This window comes from Thamnophis sirtalis, unplaced genomic scaffold (assembly GCF_051295495.1).
Source record: "Thamnophis sirtalis isolate CommonGarterSnake01/CBP01778 unplaced genomic scaffold, rThaSir2_p1.2 scaffold_9, whole genome shotgun sequence".
In the NCBI taxonomy this organism is placed as follows: Eukaryota; Metazoa; Chordata; class Lepidosauria; order Squamata; family Natricidae; genus Thamnophis; species Thamnophis sirtalis.
Genome location: NW_028261389.1, coordinates 16,086,675 through 16,112,500, shown reverse-complemented (window position 1 = coordinate 16,112,500; position 25,826 = coordinate 16,086,675). Strand labels below are relative to the sequence as shown.

Sequence of the window (25,826 nt, the reverse complement as noted above, 5' to 3'; positions counted from 1 at the left end):
AACATTTTAGCTTTAAGTTTTGTATACATAATTTTAGTTCCTCTGACTCCATTCCAAAAATATTGTTTAAACAATAACCCATTAAACAGTCTTCACATGTCTTGCTTCAAGGTTCAGTAATCATAAATAATACTAAGGGTATGTTAATAGTTCTTCTGAAAAGGCCATTTTCAAATGAGAAATAGATTTCCAAGAGAGAGAAAAAAGGAATTCCGTCTCTTTTGGAAGTTACAATTTTGAGGGAATCTCAGTGAAAAAATGACTTGGGAAGATAATAATTAAAAAACCTAAAAAACTGGTGAGAAGAAAAAATACTGGCTTCTGGAAGAGCTACTACATAACTTTTTTAAAAATCTTAAGTTGGTTCAATTGACAAAATAAGTAAATTATCATCTACCTTGGGAATGTAAGCAGATTATAGTATCTTTATTTTCTAATGAACTCTTCTACCATATTGTTCAGTTGTCAAATTTGTTTTTAATCTTAAAGTCTGAACATGTGCTGATTATAATGTGAATCATTATTTTGTGTCATAAAATTCTTAGCTGAATAAAATTGTAGAGAGATCCTGGCAAGGCATTATTTAGGAGGCCATTCCAGTTCAAAAAAAATAAACTGAAGTGAAGAAAGGGGGGGGGGGAGAAACCAACTAGAGACAGTTATATTAATATTTAATTGTTAACATTTGGAAGAAAGAGGTCTTCTTCATTAAGAGCTTGTTTTCTATGCCTAAATAGAGTAAACCTCTAATGGATCCCTTAAACACAACATCCTAATGGAGACCTGAACTTGGAGCAGATGCCTCTTTTCTACACCACTGTTTGCTAACTATATTGTTGTAGATTTAGTTTTGGTGGAATTTAATAGAGGAAAACCTGAAGGCCTCTAAGGTGCACATATTAATTTTGTGTGTGATGTCTGTCAAGTTTCTTGGTAACCCTGTCTGTTATAATCAGTCTTCTGCTATGATTATCTTCCTGAGTTTCAGCTCATTAGTCATGTCATTTATGCTCATTTCTTTGTGTTTTTTTTAGCCTCAACATGGCTGTAGCATGTCAGTTTGTGCTTCCACTCTTTCCCCCTTCCTTTCTTCCCCAATCCCTCCCAGTTCTCCTTCCACCCTGCCATTAGCATTGTCTGCACCTCTGTCTTCTTCCTATCTTCGGACTACCCCGCAGGAAACTTTTGGTGAAAAGCTTTCCAAAGCCCTGGAGAGTGTCCTGCCCATGCATATCACCTCTCCACGCAACCAACGGCGCTCCAGCCTGCCTTCCCTCTTTGTCAGCCCTGTATGTCACACTCCTGACACATTAAGATAAGTTACCACTAAATACATCCTGGCTTCTAGTATTGGATTAGGACGAAAAAGGCACCATGGTTACTCTGTGCTATAGGAAAGCTAATTCCTCTCCTTCCTGAAGTTAGAAATTAATTTGATCAAAGCTTTGGGAAAACGCTTAAACGTATCACATAATTTATAGGAGGAATCTGAAAATTATGGTATTATTTCAAAAACATATGAAGGTTTTCTCAGGTAAATACTACAGTTGATTCTCATTATTTGTGGATTCCATAATTGCAACTTTGCTTATTTGTTAAATAATTATTTGTAGTTGCAAAATCAATAATTGGACACTTTTGTGGTGATTCATGGACATACGGAGGAGTGAAAAAATTGAGTCACCTAATGCACACTTTTCAGGATGTGCTAATTCTGTAATTGTGGTGACTTTGTATAGCCTAACTCTGTGCCAGGCTTTCTGGCAACCACATGGCCAACATTTCTTGGCATAATATGAAATGGTTTATCATTCCTTTTTAAAAAAAAAACAAACATCCCTGCAGTCCTGGATTTCCTAGCAGCTTCTATTTAATTGCTAGCCTAGGATAGTATAACTTAACATTTTCTCAGAATTTGCCTCAGTTGATTGGGTGTTTCTATCTGTTATATGTTAGTAATCCTGAAAGTGGCATTTATTTATTGTTCAATCAATAATTTGCAGTACATGGCTGCCCATCTCAAATAAATGATTTTGGGTGATTAACAATAACAGTAAAACAGCAAAAAAAAAAAACCTTCAGAAATTTGCAAACAAAAGAAAATGTCAATAGAAATACAAATACATATATTTCAACAAGATTACAAAATTAATTCACAGGGTCCGGCAGACATAACTGTTACATAGGTTTGTCTGGTGGTGTATACATGTGTACTGTTGTGTGTATATTCCTTTTCCTAAGATGGATTTTTTAAAAATACATTTTTATTAAATTTCATTATGAGACAAAAATATAGAAGAAACAAATATTAGAAAAATAAGAAAAGACAGTAGAATGAAAGAGAGAGAAAAATAACTTCTAACTTTCTTTGATACAGTACATTCCAATCATAATACAGCATCAACCTTTTGCTTCATATTTCACATTTCAAGCCAATTCTTTAATTGCAAAATCATTCTAATCATCAAAACCTAAAATCAAAGTTTCTTTTTTTCAGTTTCAAGCAAGATAACTTGGATTTTTTTTTTATTAAATCAATTGGGGGAGCAATTAAAATAATCAAAATTTGCAAAGGAAATGGAAGATAATGAACATTACCTCTTTAGCAGATCTATAACAAATAGGACCTGTAACAAACTACCATATTATTAATCCTCTGATGCATGATCATTTTTTAAATCAAATAATACTTCATTTTAAACTTACTTGCACTGAAATATATTTGCTATAATAATTTACTTACTGCGTGGATAACTTTCGGGACCATTTGCTTTAATTGCCTGAATAACATTCACCTGTAACTGTTGAGTCTTGGGTGCTGTCTGAGCTTGGTTATTTGCAGATGTTTTGTTACTAGACAAGATCACATCTTTAGTGCTTTCATCTGTCAACTTGAAAGTTTCACTGCTCACGCCTAACTTCAAGTCATTTATGAAGAAGGCAAAATCATGTATGTATTTGGCTAGACACAGTAAAGAAGCAGAGCTTCATGTAGGCAGTGTGAACAAGGCAGAAACAATTTTTAAGCTTCATCTATTCAGCAAGCAACTGCTTGCTCTACTATCATGGGAGCTAAAGAAAATTACCCTCAAGACACACATTTATGGACTTCAAGAAGGTTAGACGCTTCCTATTCCTTAAGCCCCATTCCTTTGTGTCATATTGGGCCCTAGGGTTACTCCCAGTATATTACGCACTGAGTGTTTTTAATTTTAGTTAAGAACAATAATGGATTTCTTGTTTAATCTCTGGGTGGCAACTGGAGGTAAAAGTAAAACTCTTGGGATACAAGTTCAATGTCTTGCTACTAGCTGGATATATTTTCTTGGCAACATACAGAAGGGATTAAAATTATTTTTTTTAGATAAGGAGAGGAAATTAGAATCACTTTCCTACAGTACAAGAAAACATTTTCCTCCATTCCCAAAGACTAAGACTAATTGTCACTCCACATTTTTTTCTATGTCATAGGAGAATTTGCTGCTGCTTTTCCAAAACAGTTTGAATTTTGATAACATGGTCTCAATTGATCCTATTAGTATAAAAAAGAAAAACCAAGCATTTTAATCATATTGGAATGTGTTTAACAGAGAATTTTATAAGAGATAACATACCCATTCTAGCATAATAAAGTGCAACACTTGACAAATGTAATCCCTTTGTTATAACTAGATTTTGGAGGTGTGAAAACAATGAATAATCTCTAGACTTGTTGCTGTTTAAAAGCAGAGTCTCTTCCTATTTAGACAACTATTTCTCAGGAGGTGTACTGTATTGCAAAATATAGATATATGTATGGAGAAATGATGGTTTTGAAGCAAATCTAACAAAATGTATTTATCTTAATAAAAAGATGATTGGAAAAACGGCTTCTAACAAAAGCAAATATTCCTATAGACAACAGTCTCTGCCATGGATGTATTTAATGGATTTGTATAACACTCAAAACATTTTGTGTGTTAAATATGACCTAAGTGTAGCCATTCTATAAGGTTACTAAAGAGAGCCATTTATTGAGCTTAAATGGTGATATATTTCTGTAATGTCTGAACTACTTGTCTTGTTCATGTCAATACAGCCTCAGTCCGTGATGCATCGGTATGGGGGAACCCCAGCATTCCTAGATTCCCAAGTATTTTTTTCTACCATTCATGAACTGCCAGGCTCTTTCTCACCACCACCCACCTGTCCTTCGGGGGTGTCCATTTCTCAACGGCGTAAAAGTACTTCTGTCCTTGAAGCCCAAACTTGCCATTTCCAGCCCTTGTTCAAGACCACTCAAAATCTACTTCTCCCTGGTGGTAGTCCAACAGTTTGGACACCAGAGACAGCAACAATGAGCACAACTGCTCATAACTCCACAAGAGAACACATTCAGGCTAACACTGTGTTGAACTCGACTCAAACCTTGAATGATTACAGACCTGGACAAGCAACTTCGGAAGATGCTACAAACATGTTGACCCAAGAAGCATTATATTTAATGGGCATGCACTACCAATCTCAATTACCTGAACACTATGAGACACTATCCTATAATGCTCAAGGAACTGAGCCAAATTTGCTGCAAACTCCTGAACCGAGAATTGCACAAGGTGGCCCTCTTCAGAATTCTGCTTTCGAATATCAGACAGGTCAGACATTTTTGGCAAGACAAATTCAAAATTTGAGATTGGATTCTGGAATGAATCCATTATTGCCAGCATCCGGCATATCAACCCCATTGAGCGCAGACGCCATGCAGATGAATTTTCATCCAGTCTTTGTTCCACATTCTGCACCTGCTGTACTCTCTCACAGTGGGGATGGTCAAACAAGCGTGTTTGAGTTCCATGTTCAAACTCCCAGTGTAACTGCAGGAGAAAGTACAACCTTATCTCAGTGTGTTTATAGAAATCGTCACACAGATTTTAACCAGGAGGAGTCTACTCAAAGAACTTTACAGCCTGTTCGTCTTCAGCCTGTAAAAGAGGAACAGAGTAATTATATGAGTTCTGAGTTCATGATGAGTAGAGGCAGTTCTGTTCTCCAGAGCTGGCTGGATGGTAGCCAAGGGTATTCCAGTGACTCATCACAGTTAACTTCTTCTGATACTGGTGATTTTCTGTCGCCCCCTCCGACTGGGACATCTGTATCATATGCCACAGATTTATCTTTTTCTGCTTCCCAAATGGCTCAGAAGATATTGCCTGATTCACAGATCTTCATCCACTTTCCACAGGGAACTTCATCTGAACCGGCACACTCTGCGTTGGTTTCAAGATCATCTGCATTCTATTCTCAGGTTACCAGTACAAATGCTTCCAAATATTCTTGGGTTTTTAGTGTTACCTTGGCACTATAGTATAAGATTCCTTTCTCCCTTCCCAAGATACTCTGGTACCGAAGGACAAATTGTTTCTCCAGGAATGTGTTGCCTGCTGAAACGATTCTAGTCCTATCTTTTTAGGAACATCCTCAGTGGGACTATTATGTGTAGGGTGTATTGATTGTAAGCAAATCTTGATTGTAGGGCTGTGTAATAGGCTATGTGTTATTACTTCATTGCATTAAAAGTCTTTTTACTTATCTGAAGCTGAGTTTGGAAGCTCAGGTAAGTGAAATTTACAGCTTCTTTTCACCATCTGAAAATGAAAAATCTGGGAAGTTTGGATGTTCTGAGAGCTCTTAGAAGCACTCGAATATTCTTGTTCATTTTTATTTAAAAAAATTAATCCAGTATTTCCTTATTCAGATTGTATACTATGATTGCTTAGTGTAAAATCAACAGAAATGACGGCTCACATGTATGTTGTGCTTATGCAGAACATCCAGATATTTTGAACTTTGTAAAATAAATGTGCTGTGAATCCTTAACATTTAACTATATATAATTCAAGTCAACAAACCACTATAAAATTAATTAGGAGTAAGTCCTATGAAACATAACAAAGTTTGTTTTATAGAGAGAATTGTACTTACTGATTTTATGTTTTGAGGTTGCAATCTTATACCGGCTTACCTAGGACTAGGCTCACTACGTGTAGTCCTTAACTTACAGGCATAATTGACTCTGGAATTATGGTTGTACATTGTCACAGCATCATGTGACTGGACCACATTTTTTGTGGTAGTCGTTAAGCAAATACTATAGTCATTAGGCAAATCAATTTTCTCCAATGGATGTTTCTTGTCAGAATCCCCAAATAAAAATGGGACACTGGCAAAAGTACAGGTCACAGTTATGTGACTGCAGAATGCTGCCGATGCCCCTAAATGGGAGTCAGTTGCCAAGTGCCAAAAATGCAACCACATGATTATTTGGAGGGGGTTTCTTGCATCATAACTTCAAAAACAGGTTGTAAGTAGCTTTGGGGGGCGGGGTCCATCATAATTTGAACAGTCTTTAAGCGATCGGTCGTAAGTAAAGGACTACCTATAAACAATATGTCTGACCTGTAAATAAATATGAGTTGGATTACATAATGTATCGCTCAGCATCTAAAATTGCATTACTTTGCACATATGACATTTTCATAGATGTATCATGCAATAGCAATAGCAGTTAGACTTATATACTGCTTCATAGGGCTTTCAGCCCTCTCTAAGCGGTTTACAGAGTCAGCATATTGCCCCCAACAACAATCCGGGTCCTCATTTTACCCACCTCGGAAGGATGGAAGGCTGAGTCAACCCTGAGCCAGTGAGATTTGAACAGTCGAACTGCAGAACTGCAGTTAGCTGAAGTAGCCTGCAGTGCTGCATTTAACCATTGCTCCACCTCGGCTCTTCATGCATGCAAATTAATGCAATTTTAGATGCTGAGCGATATATTATGTACATATATTCAAATATAAAATTCTCCACTTCAACAAGAAAGTAATTTTGTCTCCCAGTTTTCCATTTTCCAAGATTCTGCCTTCCTCCCCCATCTTAAACATTTTAGGAAATTTTACACCCTAATTCATAATTGGCACCCATTGAAGATACGCATAAGGTGTAATAGTACTGACACATGGGAGTCTGCTCCTCTTTCTCCATGATTAAACTAAATTAGTTGCTGATCAATATGGTCAAACTGTGACAATGAGACATCAAAACACATATAAAGGAACTATATCGCATTAAAGTGTGTGAATTAAACAATCTTCAGCTGTTTGAAAAACTATACATAAAACAAAATTATAAACATAGATAATAATTTCCACCCCTCTCTGGTCCGCGGAAAACCCTCACTTACGAAACTGGTCCCTGGTGCCCAAAAGGTTGGGGGCTGCTGCCTTACATCCGCTTGCTATCCATTCTATTGGGAAATTGTGTTATATTTCAATTCCATTTTTGGTATATCCTACATCCAAGCTACAGATATTTGCCCCTAACACAAACTTTTTAAAATGTTTATTTTCCCTAATCCAGTCTTGATCTCAGCAAAAATAAATAAATAAATCTGCCCTACATTCAGAATATTTAATTTCCTTCCATCCTTCACTAATTCTCATCCTTCATTATAAATATCAAAAGAGTCACGTTTGTTGATTCATTCTTTTTCCATATATGCATGCACGAGTAGATATGCTTAACCACGTATTTGAAACAATTCTTTTTTTAAGCAGTGCAATATCTTCAGTTTTTCAAATAGCCCAGACACTTTTTCTATATTTTTCTTCCCATCTATCCCTTCATTGCACCCAACAGGATTTTTTAATGCACTGAATTAATTCAGAATATTACACTATTTTTCTATAGCTATCCCTCATTCCTCCATTACCATCTTTCACATTCGTAACATGCAGTTATCACCTGTATATGATTCCATGTACAGCTTAGATGATACCAATTCATGCATTTGATATACATTTCAGCCCTTTCATACATATTTAAACTCACACTTTCCGTTTCCTGCATGCCCCAAAAGTGCTTTTTCAAAAGGCAACTGGACTTCCTTTGTTTTTCCTTGAAAAGGGTCCATTGAAACAACCGTGACCTAGATAACCTAGAATCTCCATAAATGTTTCCGCATGCATTCAGCAGTTCCACATACAGTATCAAGACTACTTCCTTTTTAATCTATTATATCCTTCCTATTTCTCTTATTTTCACACAAATGCAATTATTTGTTCTGCTTTATTTCCTAAAGCTTATTCTTTACCATTTAATTCGCCGCATTCCAAGCAGAAATTTTGCATATGCTATGGCAGTTGCCAGGCATTCAGCTCTGCTTCTATTGTACCTTTGACCAATCGTGATTTTCAGCTAACACTTTTTAATAAGATAGAGAACATGGAGACTGCATGACCAGGATTGGTCACATCTGTGCAACGTTATCTATCTGCTCATGGCAAGAATAGTACCAATTTTTCTACATTGTTGCAACATGCCCTAAGTCAGTAGTTCCCAAACTTGGCAACTTTAAGACTTGTGGACTTCAACTCCCAGAATTCTCCAGCCAGCTGCTGGCTGGAGAATTCTGGGAGTTGAAGTCCACAAGTCTTAAAGTTGCCAAGTTTGGGAACCACTGCCCTAAGTAGAACCAAGAGGCAGCTTCACCTCAAGCCTTCTCATGCTTTTCTATGTAAGGTGGAATCTCTAATGCAGTATTTCTCAACCTTGGCAACTTGAACATCTGTCGACTGCCAAGTCCCAGAGTTCCCCAGCCAGGATGGGAGTTCAATCCACATATCTTGAAATTGCCAAGGTTGAGAAATACTGTTCCAATTGAACACTATCTTACAAACTGCTATGTGGTTACATCCAATATAAATGCGTGTAATATATTTGTATATTCAAGTTGCACATTAAAGCAGATCCTTTGGCCCCAAAACATTATCTGTCCCTATCTAAACACTTTGTACTATTGATTGATAACTTATTGCTATTTCTTGTGATTCTAATAAGATCTGTGATTTTTTTGGGGGGAGGGGGAGGTTTCTAAGAATCTTGGAAAATGAAATGAAAATATAAACAGTTAAGCAAATTGTACTCTGAACATTTCAAGATGGTTACATAATTATCAGGGTGTATATTGCAAGCCATTTCAAGACAATAGTATTTCTTCCCCTCAGGATGGCCCCAGAACTGTGTTTCATATTTCCCCCTTAACGTGAAGTTTTGAACACTGTATGCTTGTTTAATAAAAATTCTTACCGTATATTCTTATATTTTCAGCTTAGCTAAAAAAATACCCACTTTTTTTGTGTAGATCTCCAACCCTTTTCTCTCTTGCCCACCCTTGTATTAAAACCTAAATTATTTTTTTCTTCTTTGAAAACATTTGTTTTTCATTATATATTGAGATACAGTCCAATACATAATACACATTTCATTATATGGGAATGATTGCAAAAGGTGGTCATTGCCATTCCAGTTTTACATCCATTCATAACTGTGTTGTTTTGATTTTGCTTGCTTACTCATTCAAAATTTGAAATTACTAACCCTTGGCTTCGGGTGCTTTTTCTGAAAAAACAGCTGATTCTTACAGTATCTCTGAGAAATTTCTAACAAGGTTCTTGGATTTGCTTAGATTTGGCTAGAAAATACCATTATTTCACCTAACTACAGTTCAACATTTTGTCTTCTTGAGTGATAGATATAAACCTTTGAAAAACTGTAGGAAAATTAAACTTTTAAAAAAGAGATCAGTATCATTTTTCCTGTAGAAATTGAGTGTGTGTACCTATTTGTAGCACAGGGTCTTTTGGGTTGGTTTTAATTAACCCCCCTCCCCCCCACACACACTCCCAAACACATATTTCATTCTTATAATACTAGTAACTGAGTTTGATTACTGGAAAAATGCAACTGCTTTAAAGTGTTGCAGATAGGTGCACTATGAAGTCCTTTTTAGATAATTGGGATTATCACACAGTCCTAGTTGATTAAAATAAAATGCTTTTCCATTTCAGGGCAATTATTACTTTAGGTCATTATTGTTTCAATGTTCCCAATACTGAAATTGATCAATAGTCTGATTCTTATTCTCTTTCCCTTCTATGCAGATGCAAGGGCAGCCATCCTCAAATGAATCATCAGTGAGCGCATCATCACAACTTTTGCAGCAAAATCAATTGGTAATGATGAATGATAGTTAGCTGTATCATTTTGTAGATTCAGTGATATCCCTCAAAGTATTTTCATAGCATTTTCAGTGTTTTTCCTCTGGATTAATGCTCTAGATTAAAAAAAATGATATACTTCCGGAAATACCATGAATTTAGCAATTGGTCTGATGTAACAACCAGATATTCTGGGTTTTGCACATTTTCCTGCTATTGAGACAGAAATATTTTCCATTTAACTCCACTCTTGCTTTAGTCTTTTCATTTTACTTTGGCATAGAAGCCAACATGGAGAGTTGGAGCCGTCATGCTTTCTCAGCATTTTCAGTCCTAATTAGCACCAGGTTCTGCAGATAAAACCCCTCATTGCATCATACATTGATAGTTTTGATGCAAGAACTAGCAAGCAAAAACAACTGAATACTGGACAAGTGTTTAGAACAATAATTGATTTCAGCTGAATCAAAAGCTGGCTAATTTGGCTAAACCAGCTCTTAAATTGAAAAAAGGAGAAAGGAGGACTTTTTCCTCCATTTCTATTTGGCTATGAATGTAAGTGTCCAAACAAAATTTATTGGTTAATGAAACAAATTGTATAGCTGTCCAACCTATACACTGTATTTTAGAATACTGTTGCCTATAAAAGTTGATTTCCAATTCCAAATATCCCCAATGTTGAGGGCTTGGGCTGATTATGGTTGTAGCCCAAGAGTATTTGAAAACTACAACTGCTCATTTTATTTTAGTGTCAGTATGATTCCTCTTCATAGAATCCATGCTTACTGAAGGCACATCTATTCCAAACTGAGTATTTTTTTTAAAATGAAATATTTGTGAATTCATTCTCTGATTTTATTTCATGTCTTCATTTCAGACTACCCAACAGCCAACCACCTCTCAGCAGACTGGGCAATACCAAGTTCCACAGCCACCAGCTTCCACTGGAGCTGCTCCACTACAGCCAGTAACACAACAAGCACAAGTAATGCCTATGCCTCAGGTACCTGCTGGGACGCAGGTATAGTACAGCTTGGTATTTCTAAACCACCCTCTAGGCTGTCTAAAGTTTAGATTTTTACTTTTATGTGGATTTTTAAAAAACGGACTATAGATAACAGGATATGTGTTGCGTGGAAAAATATAATAGTTGATTATGAAATTGAAAGGAACATTGATTTATGAAAGGGAAAGACTTGTCTGCATGAGTTTGGACATGATCTAAAATTATGTAACTGGCTGGTTTTTGAAAAAAATGTAGAGTGCCTTTGGTATGTATAATTTCAAGTGTATATTGGAACCAATAGCCCAATAATCTCATACTGAACATTCCTTAAAAATGCTCTTTCCTATATGCCTTTCTCCTTTACTCTTGGCTAAGAAACTTTCCTGCTAGTTTTACCAAATATATTTTTATGCTCTTTTACTAAGTAAAATGTAACATTTTTTTCTTTCTTGGACTAATGCAGTAAGAACATGCTTCCTGCAACCCTGCTTCTTAAAACCCTATCTCTATTTTTCTTTACCTCCCCAGCTTCCTGTTTCCCAAACAGTGCCGATCATCCAGGGTGAATCACAGTTACCTATGGGAGCACCTTCCCTTGCTCAGTCTTCAGCTGCCCCAGTCATGTCTCATTTCCTCCCAGTGGGACAGCCCATACAACCACCACTTCTTCCACAGTTCTCGGCCTCTCAGATGCCCATGCCAGCACCTCATGTGTCTGTGGCTCAGCCATGCTTCCCATCTCTATCCATTTCTATGGCAGCTGGCATTAACCAGCCACTGCTTACTCTGGCTACATCTGCTGCAGCAACTGCCCTTCCTGTGGGCTCAACAGTTGTCCCTAGCCAGCTTCCAACCCTCTTGCAGCCTGGGGCTCAGCTGTCCAGCCAGGTGCTCCCACAGCTTCTTCAGCCAGGTGTTCAGTCCATAGGATTGCCTTCTACTCTGGGACAAACTGCTGAAGTTCCACTTCCAGCTACAGATGCTCTGTACCAGGTATTTTGGGAATCAAGCAAAAGTCCCCCTCTGTAATTTCATCAGTTCCCCAATGTTTTAATTTCCATGAAAAATCTTGCGTGCAGGAGCTCTGCTTTACATGGAAGAACAATAAATAGGAAAATATAGTTTATCATACATGGGAATACATGGGAATCTTCTGATATAAAGCTAAATCTGTGTCTAAAAACTGGACCTTTTTTTAAAAAAAAAAGCAGTAATGCTTTTATTTTAAAAATTAGCATTTATTAATTAATAGTGCAAAGGCTACTAATGTCTAAAAAAAAGTTAAAATTACTATTTAAATTCCGTGTCTTATCTCATTCTTAAATATAAGGGGATGTGTAATAATTCAGATGCTTCCTTAGAATTGCTTGAAGAAAGTGACAAATTACTAAGATGATGATGATTATTGAAATTTTGGCTATTCAGTTTTCACCTTTTGACTTAGAAGCTATGCTCTAATGGGAGTACAAACAATATACTTTTGTTTGGTTGGGTTTTTTGTTCTGTAATGTTCTCTGTTGCTTTTTACATTGTGAGCATATGCTCAGCATATTCTCTCTAATTGTAGATTATGAAAATATTGTTTGCTTTATATTTTGCCAAACACACCTCTAGAATTTAAAAAAAAAAACGGGAGTGGGAATGATGAAATGTAGAGGGTGTTTTTTTCAAAAAAAACTTTACCATGAGTAGCATAGTTCATCTTGAAATTTAAGAGTGTGTAGCTGAAGCTCTTCTTTCAAAGAGGAGTAGTTGCTTGCTACAGAGATATAGGCTGCATGGTGGCTTGGAAGGTAAAAATGATCCTAAGGCAATATGCTCTGGAGCTTCTGAAATAAATTAAGTCTAAAATGGTGGTTGGGCAAAAAACACACTTTTAACAACCTGGCTTGCAATTTCTCCTTTCTTGTCTATTTCATACTGTTTCATACCAGTCACACTAAAATAAGCTAACATGGCTTCCTCATTTGTCACAGGGCTTCCCACCTCGGCTACCAGCACAGTATATTGGAGACTCAAATATTGCTTCCTCTTCTGTGGCTTCTGCTTGCCTTCCTTCTGCAGTATTGTCCCCTCCTTTACCCACAGAAGCATTGGCTCAGCCAAGCTATCTTGCTGCGGTAGGGCAGCCTTACATGGAACAGAGTGTTTTAGTTTCTTTGGGCAGTCTAGGAGGACAGGTTCAAGTGCCCCAGTCTGCTTCCACCCAGCAGACAGCATTAGAGGTAAATGGATGAACTGCATGTTGTTGGGAATGTGCTTTAGAAACTGAATTTCAAAGCACCAGTTATACAGCCGGTCTCGTTTTCCGATTCCAGCTAATATTGTATGTTAACTTTCAAATGAATTTCTCTTACAACAGAATGTGATGCCAATGTGGAAACCTTGTTGCCCCTGGCTGTGCTGTTGGGAAGTGAGTGGGCCTCCCAGATGCAAATTACTTACTAGTACTTCTCTCCTGGCTAGTAATGCCCTTTAAATAAGATACAGATTCTCAGTAGCACCTGGAAAAAAAACAACTTTCCTCAGAACTCTTCTCTGCAGCTCTGTTATTAATGGAAGAGATTTGAATTCCCCCTGCATTCTTCATTGGCTTTTCTGTTGCACATTCTGCTAAGTAAGATTTCTGGTTGCATGGCAAGCTTTGATGTCACATTAATCTCATAGTTGACTTCTTGAATTTGCACGAGAAACGCTCTGAAAGTTAACAGTTTGAATTCGGTAGATGCTTTAAAAGATGTAGAGAGAGTGCTTTTCAAAGCTTCTAGTTGCATAGATGGTTGGACTACGATGTCAGATTAAAAGAAAAGTTTAAGAAGTTACTTGAATGTTCATTTTTCTCATTGCAGGGTACAACTCCCGGAATCACACAGATTGCACCTCCAGAGCCTCAGCCTTCCATACAGCAGCAACCGTCACAATCAACTCCTTTCGTTTCTTCAATAGACAGGTAAATAGTAAGCTACTGCTTTGGAAAAACAGCTGTGATAGCAAAGAATCTGATTTTCTTATTCCCAAGATTTGAGAATGTTTTTAGTTAATTTTGTATGTAAGCTAAAACTGTGTTTTTCAAATTGGGATACATTTTCTGAAATATTTAGAGCATGCAAGAACCCAATATATTCAGCATAATCACCTAATAATAATTTTCCTGCTACTTTTGAAGAAGATGAATCTTAAAGTAGATGATATCGTACATTAGAAGACTGCATAGTATTTATAATTTATTGGTCTGTTGTAGATATATTCATTTTGGTGCATGCTATTCCGCTCTTTAAACAAAACTCCCACCTCCTGAGTTTTCATCCTAGTCCTGGAACAAAACGTTCTGATTTTGTTCTGAGCAAAAAACAAAATTAGGCTGTTCCAGTCTGTTCTAAGTGTCCTCATTGGTTTGTTAATTTTTGAGTCACGATTAGCTCGAGGGTTTGTTCCCCCCCCCACTTTTAAATATGCTTCCAAGTTGACATTGCAGGTATTGGTTCTGTCCCTAATGCTCTTGGCTAGGACTGATGGAGCAAGGAGGAAAGGTGGTTGGAGAAAATGTAAAAATCACATGTTTAGGCTCAGGAGAAACACTGCTAATAATAATGTTGGGATTACAAATTCTAAGTTTCGCAAAATAGTTTCTTTATTGATGAAGACAAATATACGTGTCACAGAATAATTTGGGAAGTTCCGATCTGGGTCGGTCACTGGGACCAGAAGTTTAGCCTTCCGAGCTTTCAGGCTTGTGCTAGAGCTCATCCTCAGATCTTCACTCTCACACATTCCGGTAAGAGAGATGTTCCCTGAGGATGGGCTCCAGCATGAGTCTGAAAGTTCAAAAGGCTAAACCTCTGGTCCCAGTGACCCACCCACATTGGATCTAGATCCTTTGTTACTTAGCTTTAGTAGACTGTTGTTGGGAGATTATGCTAAATGCAAATGAGTATGTTGCTTTTTGTTTACTGTTGCTTTTTGCTTTGTTGAGCAATATCGGCAAGTAGCCAAACACCTTCACTTGTGCTTTAAGGTGCCAGCACCAAAGCTTAACACCTAGAGAAGGATTTTTGCTGCTCTTAGGATCCATTGTTGTACTATATAGTAAATTATACTATATGATGTTCTTTGCTGGACTATTGTAATTATAGATTGCAAAAACAATTTAAAATATTGCTTTCCTTGTTTTGATGTGGGAGTTTTAAAGAATAACAATAACATAGAGTCACATATGTAAGATTTATTCATTAATAGATAAATAACAGTATTTATGATCTCTGCCAGATTTCTTTTGATTGGGTTATTGATGACAGTCAGTCCAACAAATGGCTAAATTTTGAACCCACTCAGAATAAAAAGAGGGGGGGGGAGACTAATTTACAGTTCCCATTATTCCTTTTGGTTAAATATTCAGAACTTTTTGTATTTTATTCAGTATGAAACACAAAAATCTTCTCCCCTCCCAAATATAAATAATTATATGTATGACAATATAATTTTTCCATTGTTTGATCACTTGCTTTAACAAGAATGACATGGCCTGTTAGAACTAAAATCTTTTAAAAAGTTATAAATGTCTTTTAAAATGTTAAAAATAACAATTCTTGGAAAGCATTAATACTCTGGTTTCTCTTCAGATCATATAAATCTTTTGCCTTTTTTTGGAAAGCATTAAATATTAATTTATAGTTTATTATATGTAAACTATATATTGCTATTGTTCAAACAACATTATTTTGGGGAAAAAATGATTAAATACTCAATATACTTGAATAAAGAAAAAGAACACCCCACCACCCCCATACCTACCTAAAAAGAGAAAAGAAAATAAGAATGTGAAAGCAGTTTTATGTGTGAAATGGAAAATATTGCTAACATTAATCTTTTTTTCTTTAGTGCTCATTCAGATGTTGCCTCAGGCTTAAGTGATTGCAATGAAAGTGTTTCAGCATCTAGTGGTAGACATGAGGGGAGGACTACAAAGCGACATTATCGTAAATCAGTACGCAGCCGTTCTCGACATGAGAAATCTACACGTCCCAAACTGAGAATTCTTAATGTGAGTTACCTGTTTGAGTAATGCATATTTTATTGATTGAAATATAGCACTAAGTAGTTTGGGATTACTCTGCCAAAGAAACTGGTTCTCACCAAGATAGTAATGAAGAGTCCACTTTTTCCAAAAGGGTAGGGGAGCGTGTGATTCAAAGATATCCTATTAATATATTTTATGACATTGTAAGATTTACAAATATATACAATTGCAGTAGTGCTGTTGATGTTACTGCTGTCATTGTAAAATAGTGAAAGCTAATTATTTGTTACTGTGTGGGTAGATTTTCCATTAATTGTTGCCCAATGAATCTGTGAATAAAATGCTACTTTGTCTTAACCCTTAAAGCCTAAATTTCCTGTAGGCTTCTTGTTTTGTTAGACTGTTCATTTTCTTTTTCTCAGCGCACTTTAGACTGATGGCTCTGCTTCTCTCCTGCATGTTACTTTCTGAGCTAGAAAGAGGAATTGTGTCCCATCTAGATAACTACCACACACCACTGGTTAATAAATACTGCACTAGATAACTGAGCTCAGGATGTCTGTAGCTGATCTTCTGTATTCAGTTTGCATTTTGAAAGCCATTCTGTTTTTCCAGGTTTCAAATAAAGGTGATCGGGTTGTGGAATGTCAGCTAGAAACACACAACAGAAAAATGGTTACTTTCAAATTTGACTTGGATGGTGACAATCCAGAGGAAATCGCTTCTATAATGGTAAAACAGCTGATATGAGTTCACTGTTAGCAGCATTAGTTTTGGTAATCTACCCTATCAGATTTCTGTCTCCCTAAAATCTGTACTACCGATGCTACTGCAGTTTCTACCTTCTGTTGAACAGTCAGCTTTTTTGTATGAAAATGGTTAAATCAAAATTTGGATGCAGGGATTATTGCCTTTCCCCCCCTAAACTATCATTTATTTGGCAAACAGCTGCTTTAACAACTACTCTTTAAAATACTTAAATCAGATGGTTACTGGGTAGCTTTATGCTTAGTGACAAGGTTTTTCCCATCATTACTAGTGTGTGTTTGCAAAAAGATATAGCAACATTTATAATAAATGTTTAATATGTTTGTATTGCTTTTCTTTTCTTTTTAAACTTGTTAATCCTTAAAGGAGAAGAAATTAAAATAGTGATTTATAGTGAGCAATGAAAAGTGACAGTTGAAGAGCTCTATGCCAAATATAGACATATCTGGCTATAAGGCTGCCACTGAGCTGCAAAAGTCCACGTGATCAGAAATGAGTAGCAAAGTGATACAGAAAACTGTTGCCAAATCAAGATAGTAGTTGTCTGGATGTTTACTGTCCAGAATTATAGTTCTGTTAATACTCAATTCAACTAGTAAATTGTACAGTTGAAAATCACTTGCCATTTTTTTGGCTAGAAGATAGATGAAGAAAGTGTGTTTCCTAGAATGCTGTGCAGTGCATCTTTTACAGGTTTTCAATTTGTTCCAGAGGATCATCCTGTAGCAATTCTGTAATTACTGCAATTCCAATTTTATATGCAGGTGCAAAATGAATTCATATTGGCAATAGAGAGAGATTCATTTGTTGAGCAGGTTCGAGATATTATAGAAAAGGCAGATGAAATGCTCAATGAAGATCCTAGTATGGAGGCAGAAGGCGATCAAAGTATGGATGGCATTCAAAACCAGGTATGGGTTGATTTTGATGTACTAGCATTTATCTTAAATTGTTTCTCCTATTCTTTTCATTTTTTCTAAGCAATTGTGACAAAAGATATTTATAATCTGAAATTGAACCATCATATCAATAATTGTGAGTCTCTGTCTTCCCTCCCAGCAGTATTGTCCTTTGCTTAGTTTCCACAGGCAGAAATGTGGGCATGTCCAGTGGCAAGTAGCCTCTAGTTTAGAAGTGTGTAGACTTCAACTCTCAGAATTTCCAGCTACATTTTAAATTTCTGAAGGGTGAAAAACATTGACTTAAGAAGCCATAACACAGAAAGAGGAAATTATGAGGAAGGAAGAACTACAAATTTAGTCCATCTTAAGGTTAAATAATGTGTTTTAAAGTACCCATCTGTAAGCAATTAAGGGAAAAAAGAAATGTGATGGAAGTCTTTTAGTAAAAGATAATAGAATGTCCCTCGCTCCAACTCATTTTTTATTGTTCCAACTAACTGAATGGCCATTTTCTTTTATTTACTGTCCATGTTGCAAACCAAAAAAGCAAATTAAGTGCCTAGGGAGAAGGCCAGTGAGGAAACTAAAGTTGCTTTGAAAATTGAAACATTTGAAAAATGTTTTTGTTACATCAAACTTTCAATTATTAGATAATTTTTAGTATTTGTTTAAATCAGTAATTTTCACCTGCACTAGAGCTGTCCAGAATGGTGATATATAGATTTAATAAATAAATCTAAAGATACAGTTTTTGCAGATTTAACAATACTTAAAAGCAAGTTACTAAAATATCAGATAAATTAATTAAAATATTTACAATTGAACATATGCATATTTCAGTGAGCAAAGTTTCTTTTCTGGGGTGACATATATTATAAGCACCACGTTTCCCCAAAAATAAAACATTTTCTTTTGACCCCCGAAATAAGCACTTGGCCTTCTTTTCAGGGAGGTCTTATTATTTTTGAGGTGCCGGAGGCGATGAGCATGGTCACCTCATGGCTGCTGCTGTGTTACAATATTTTCAGAGAGGGCTTATTTTCGGGGGAGGGCTTATTTTGGCTCAAAAGCCTGATTGGGCTTATTATCCGTGAAGGTCTTATTTTGGGGAAAACAGGGTAGTTGGAATATGGAGAGTCAGATTAGTGTAGTGGATAATTTGTTAGACTGTAAGTTATAGTTCTTCCTTAGGCATGAAGGTCAGCTGCCTTTGGGCCAGTCACTTTCTTTCAGCCCAACCCACTTCCCAGGCTGTTGTTTTAGGGAAAATTGGATGTAGGAACATTAAGTACACCTTCTTGAGTCAAACAGAGAAAGATGAGATAGAAATCAAATATATACATAGATACACAAACACACATTTTAGCTTAACTAATTAATTGTTATGACTATAATTCTGAGATTTTCCTTGGTTACAGAAATTGGATGGAGACTTCAAGCAATCAGATCCTGTTTCTTCCATGCCACAAAAAATAGGTAAGTACCATTAAATTCTACTATGATTTGGCATTGGTGATTTTTATCTCAAATACTGCAAAGTTTCAATCACCTATTTCATTACGGTTAGTCCTTGCTTACTACCTGCTCATTCAGAAACTGTTTGAGGTTGCAATGAGTGGTACTTGCAACCAGTCCTCAAAGCTCCAGCTGTTCCAGCACATGATCATAATTTGTTATCTTCCCTGCCAGCTTCCCACAGTCAAAACCAATGGGAAGCTGGCAGGGAATGTCACTCCGGTAAGCTCTTATGGTCTCCCTGTGCTCCTGTGGCACCACAACCTGTTTCCCTTGGCTCCCTAGCTCATGCATGGACTGCCTCAACCCCACCCCCCACCCCATGATACTCCCCAATAGCATCAAACACCCCCTGTTTAATAACCCACGTGTCACTGGGTTACAGTGATGATTAGGACTGCCAAGATTGTCATCTCTTAGTGGTGCAATCACAAGATTCACGTTTTATGACTGCATCACTTAGCTGTGACAATCCTAGTCCAATTTGTCATCGTATATGAGGACTACATGTATTGCATTGAATTAGAAATTGGATTGCATGTAATTGCACAGCTATAACCAATTTATTTATTTCTTGTTATTTTAGGTGTACCTCCTAATTCGCTTACTCAGGTAGTCCACTCTGCTGGAAGAAGATTTATTGTCAGTCCTGTACCAGAAAGTAGATTGCGAGAACAGAAATTTTTCACTTCCATTCCATCAGAATATGAGCTTTTTGATTCAAGTAAGTTAAATAGCATTCTTCCACAAAATGTTTGTTTGTATTGCTTTCCAGTATAGGCTTGGTTTAATTGGACTTATTTTAATCAAAAATGGTGTAAATTACCCTGATCTAAACATCCACCTTTCACAGATATACATAGCTAGAGTTTGAGAGAATCTTCAAAGATTCTCTTTGAATGACTATTGACATGTGACGTGCCATTTTTATCTATATTGGGCTTTTAATCTTTCTTGTCTAAAGCTAACCCGAACAATTGTGTTTATCTGTTCATGATATCACAGGACATTTTAAGATTAAATACAATCAGAATGTGATTATAGGAAAGATCTAAAATATTAACTGTCATGAGTTTTCAGCTGTTTTCAAAGTTTTAAAAACATGGGCCAACTGGTAATAGTATTCAGTGGTTTATTGGTGTCACATATTCCTGTTTTAGGCTATGTTTGCTTTCTGTGTCTACACACACACACACACACACACACACACACACACACTCTGTATTAATTTTAGAATTGGATTAATTTATCGTAAGCTATTGTACTCGTTTGTTAGGAAGATGGTACAGGTGGTCCTTGGTTAATGACCACTTGTTCAGCGACCTTTTGAATTTATGAGTGGTCTTTGAAGTTCCATCTGTAGCGGCACTCCTATGGTTATGTGATCATACTCTGGGGCAGGAGTGTCAAACTCACGGCATCACATGACGTATCACGACTTTTTCCCATTCACTAAACCAACCGTGGGCGTGGCCAGCATGTGACACATACGGACTGCAAGTTTGACCCTCCCTGCTCTGGAGGGTTTAGATTTAGATTTATTCAGTTTGTATGCCGCCCTATTCCCAAGAGACTCAGGGCGGCTAACAATCAGAAGGGGAAGGGGGTACAAAATAAAAATAAAAAGACAAACAATTTAAAAATACAGCAACGGTCGTAACCGTGGATGGGGTTGAAAAATTCAACAGCCCCAGGCCTGCTGGAATAGCCAGGTCTTAGTTGCTTTGCGGAAAGCCGGAAGGGTGGTAAGGGTCCGGATCTCAACGGGGAGATCATTCCAGAGGGCCAGAGCAGCCACAGAGAAGGCCCTCCCCCGGGGAGTTGCCAGTCGACACTGGCCAGCAGATGGAATTCGGAAGAGGCCTAGTCTGTGGGATCTAATAGGTCTTTGGGAGGTAATTGGCAGGAGGTGGTCTCTCAAGTACCCAGGTCCGATACCATGTAGGGCTTTAAAAGTAACGACTAGCACTTTGAAGCGTGTCCGGAGACCAATGGGCAGCCAGTGCAGCTCACGGAGGATAGGTGTAACATGGGTGTACCTAGGTGTACCCACAATCGCTCGCGCGGCTGCATTCTGGACAAGCTGAAGTCTCCGAAAACTCTTCAAGGGCAGCCCCATGTAGAGCGTGTTACAGTAGTCCAGTCTTGAGGTCACGAGGGCATGAGTGACTATTCGAAGGGCCTCCCGGTCCAGGTAGGGTCGCAATTGGTGCACCAGGCGAACCTGGGCAAAGGCCCCCCTGGTCACAGCCGATAAATGGTGTTCTAAAGTCAGCTGCGGGTCCAGGAGGACTCCCAAATTGCGAACCCTTTCTGAGGGGCATATAATTTCACCCCCCAGACTGAGAGATGGAGTAAGTAGCCAATCTTTGGGAGAGAGCATCAATAGCCATTCAGTCTTGTCGGGATTGAATGCAAGCTTGTTCGTTCCCATCCAGACCCTGACAGCCTCCAGGCACTGGCACATCACTTCAACCGCTTCACTGAGTTGGCACGGGGCGGACAGATACAACTGTGTATCGTCCGCGTATTGGTGGTATTTAATCCCGTGCCGACATATGATCTCACCCAGCGGCTTCATGTAGATGTTAAATAGGAGGGGAGACAGGACCGAACCCTGCGACACCCCGTAATTGAGGGGCCTAGGAGTCGATCTCTGCCCTCCGACCAACACCGACTGCAACCTGTCCGAGAGGTAGGAGGAGAACCACTGAAGAATGGTGCCTCCCACTCCCATCTCCCGCAACCGCCGCAGAAGGATACCATGGTCCAGGGTGGGCAACCGACCTGGATTTTCAACCATTGCAGTGCCTGTGTTTCATGATCATAATTTTTGACCTTCCCTGCCAGCTTCTCTCACAAGCAGAGCCAATGGAGAAACCAGCTGAAAGTTGGAAGTTGTGGTCCTCTCAAGACCTCACTTAATGATCCGCTGTGATTCACTGAACAATGGCAATGGGACTGCAGGTCTGCTGTCACTAAGAAGCAGAATCACCCATTGTGCTTTATGATCTCATTGCTTAGTAACACAAATTCTGGTTCCAAATACCGTTGTTAAAAAAGGACTACCTATAGAAGTGCAAATTACGTTAACCAGCATTTAGCATTACATTTAGTGCCCTTCGGTAAGTTTTCCTGAATAAGTTGACTGTGTCTTTTTCTTTCAGTTGCTTCCACATCTCATGGTCCTGGGATGAATCTCTCGCATTCTGCATCATCAATCAGTCTGCAGCAAGCTTTCTCAGAACTCAAGCATATGCAGCACACTGAAGGACCTAGCACAGCTCCCCCAATATTTAACCAAGCTGTGCCTCCTTTTCCTATTGTAGCTTCAGGGGCCAATGGGCTGCCATCTACAACTGTACCTGCTTCCTCTGCGTCACTTCCTCCCTCCACTAGTATTTCTTTATCGTCAACTCAGTCCACAGAAACAGGGCTTCCAACAAGTGAAGAATTGTCAGTCCCAAGCTCTCCACCACCAGTGTTGCCTGGATCACAGTTAATTAGTGGAGTAGCTTTGAGTGTCAGTGCACCTTCATTTCCATCCACATCTGTAGTCCAGGCAGCTTCTGCTACTGGAGAAATTGTTACTAGTATTAGCACGCCTGCTTCCCTGACGTTGCCACAAGCTGCAACAACAGGGCCTAGTGTTACAGTATCGGGCGTTATGGCGCCATTGGTGCCATCCCAGCCAGTTGGCAGTGCTGTTTCAACAACATCTCAAACAGTTCCTGTATCTATGGCCCAGAGCGTTGTTTCACAGACTTCTCACTTGAACACCAGCACTTCTGTTCCCAGCCTAGCAAATGTGGTAGTGGTTAGTGTGCTGCAACCAAGATCAGAAAGTGAACAGGCATCAGAAAATCCACAGTTGTGCCATACAGGTGAAATACCTGTGCATGTTTCTGTACCAATACTCTCTACAGGAGACTCGGGCATGTCTAGCAGCAGCTCCCAGCAATCTGTGGTACAGCCATTACCCGTCCCACCTATAGTTACCTCATCTAGTTTTGCAACACCATTGGGTGCAGTCTCTGCCCCAGTGTTACCCCAGGGCCCTTTGCCTGGTGCCGTACCACTGGCACAGCCAGTAGCTAATATACCTGTTGTCCAGCAGACTTTGATACACAGTCAGCCTCAGCCAGCGCCATTACCCAATCAACCTCATACTCATTGTCTAGAAGGGGATATTGACACCCAGCCCAAAGCACCTGGCATTGATGACATAAAAACCCTGGAAGAAAAGCTGCGATCCCTCTTCAGTGAACATGGTGGAATTGGAACAGCTCACCCCTCTGTGTCCCTGGAAACATCTTTAACAATGGAGGGCACAGCCATTCCTGGCTTACCAAGTACTACTGGTGCACCCACAAAGCCTGTGCCATCCACTGCAAGTACCAGTATACCACCAGCAAGTTTGGTGCTTGGTCCAACAGGTCTTCCTGTCATGACACCAGTTACCACTCCAGGACAAGCTGGCACCCCAATTAGTTCCGTCTCAGTGACGTGCTGCCCCGCAACAGCAACGACTAAACCAGGGACGCCTCCTTCAAAACCACCTCTTAACCGGACCTCGGTAAGGAATCCAGTATTTTGATCAAAGCATTTTAAATCGCGTCAAATGAAAAGCCTGCTAAATATTTATCGATATTTTCCTTGTTCAACCTTTATAAGTTTCTTAGCGTTAGTTCATCCGTTCTAGCTCTTTGCTAAATATTATAAATATTAGTATTTACATTAGTATTTCTGCTTAGAAAAGCAAAGCAAAATAGACACAAAAAGTTATGAGTGAAGTGAAAGGTGGGGGATAGAAAAATTTTTTACCTGCTTATCATAATAAAATTTTGTCTTAATTAAATGAAATGGTAGGGAATTTGATTGGAGAAAAGGTATTTCACAATATAACACATCATTAAATTATATAAATTACCACAAAATACTGTGATACCTACCAACTTGGATGGCTTTAAACCTGATAAATTTATGGAGGCATATGGCTATGGTGACTAAATATTATCATAGCTGTGTACTTTGTAAAGTTATATATCTGCCTCCTCAGCTAATCCAATCTAGTGGTTAAGGCAGCAGGCAAGAAACCAGGAAACTGTGAGTTTTAATCCTGTTTTAGACATGAAAGCCAGCTGGGTGACTTTGGACCAATCACTCTCTCTCAGCACAACTCGCTTCACCAGGGTTGTTATTGTGGGGAAAATAGGAGGTGAAAGGTGTATTAAGTATGTTCACCACCTTGAGTTATTTATGAAAATAATAAAGGTGGGATAAAAATAAATAAAATGTATGTGCGTGATGCACAGATATAACCCAAAATAACAGCTGCTCATTGCAAATGGTTCTTGCTTAACAGCTCCCATGCTCAGTGACTTTCTGAAGTTATGATGGTGCTGAACAAGTGGTAGTTATGACTAGCTCTCATATTTAGGGCAGTTGCAGTGTCCCACTGTCATGTGATCATAATTTGTGATTTTCCTTGGCTTCTGATAAGCAAAGTCAATGGATAACTGGAAGGAAGTTGTAAGTCGGGGGTCAGTTGAGGTTCTTGCTATATGACCTACAGGGTTCTCTCTTAATGATGCCAGACTGCCAGAACAGCCACTGCTAACCAATCCGGTCTCTGTACTATAAGCTATAATTCTTTCAAGTGTTCATATGTACTACATTCATGTGACTGTTTCCCTGCTAAATGTGATTATTAATGGCACATTTATTTATAATGACCTGGAACTGAGTACCAGGAAATTGAATGCAACAGGATGGAGGAGTCGATGTCAGGCTTCAGTAACCAAGGAAAACATGTTAAGATTCTTCTGAGCAATTTTCTTTGTTGCTTTGCACCTATAGATAGAAATCTTGCCAAACTAATGTACTTCCTTCCTCCTGGGAATCTGGACAACATTTGATAGATAGTTAGAATTCTTTATTGGCCAAGTGTGATTGGACACACCAGGAATTTGTCTTTGGTGCATATGCTCTCAGTGTACATAAAAGAAAAGATACATTCATCACGAATCATTTCATCACAGTTTATCTTTGAAGGGTAGTTTTTTGCCAATACAAACTCAGCCAGAGTGTCAGCGTTCCAAATAGCACCCAAAAAGTAAATCAGAGTCCAAGGCAAAGTATTGCCCAAAGTTCCAATTTATTAAGAGAGCCATGTTGGCACATCTGAGAAAACCTGATTTTGAAAGCTTCCCCACCTAGTTGAAAGTTCAAGATCTTGCCCCCACACCCCCAAGTCCATCACATGGCCCAATCTCCCATTGCCATGCTGGCAGTTCCACCCATCCAATTCCGGTCAGGTGCAGAGACAAAGGATGACCTTGGCTTTCTAGAAAGAATTTTGTTATGGCTACATAGTATGTAACTCCTTACAATCCCCTCTCCCATTTTCACACAATAGAAAATGCATAGCAGGCCAAAGATCCAAAAGAAAAGATGGCTGCAGGCCTGACACAGAGTATGTTTCAGAATATTGGTTTGTATAGGAATATACCCCATACGTGTGAATCCCCAGATCACCATTTTAAGATCTTCAGTCACAGCTGAGTTCATTTAATATTAAGTGG

General features: G+C 38.3%; 1 protein-coding gene across 15 annotated transcripts in view; it reads left to right on the top strand.

Moving 5' to 3' along the window:
* Positions 1-25,826, top strand: part of LOC148044050 (serine/threonine-protein kinase WNK1-like) — a 114,673-nt gene that overhangs the window by 60,280 nt on the left and 28,567 nt on the right. For 10 of the 15 annotated variants that reach the window (XR_015697689.1, XR_015697688.1, XR_015697686.1 and 7 more), the window contains exons 9-21: positions 1,035-1,289; positions 4,079-5,284; positions 9,978-10,049; positions 10,912-11,055; positions 11,569-12,033; positions 13,017-13,265; positions 13,890-13,990; positions 15,919-16,081; positions 16,673-16,789; positions 17,590-17,736; positions 19,146-19,203; positions 19,829-19,966; positions 22,410-23,818. Coding sequence is in view for 11 of the 15 variants with exons in the window: in XM_087722917.1 (XP_087579043.1) it covers positions 1,035-1,289; positions 4,079-5,284; positions 9,978-10,049; positions 10,912-11,055; positions 11,569-12,033; positions 13,017-13,265; positions 13,890-13,990; positions 15,919-16,081; positions 16,673-16,789; positions 17,590-17,736; positions 19,146-19,203; positions 19,829-19,966; positions 22,410-23,818 (4,524 nt within the window). In the remaining 4 variants the exon portion in view is untranslated. The remainder of the gene's footprint in view (positions 1-1,034; positions 1,290-4,078; positions 5,285-9,977; positions 10,050-10,911; positions 11,056-11,568; positions 12,034-13,016; positions 13,266-13,889; positions 13,991-15,918; positions 16,082-16,672; positions 16,790-17,589; positions 17,737-19,145; positions 19,204-19,828; positions 19,967-22,409; positions 23,819-25,826) is intronic. The other 5 variants (XM_087722921.1, XM_087722919.1, XM_087722916.1 and 2 more) reach the window with 2 other exon arrangements.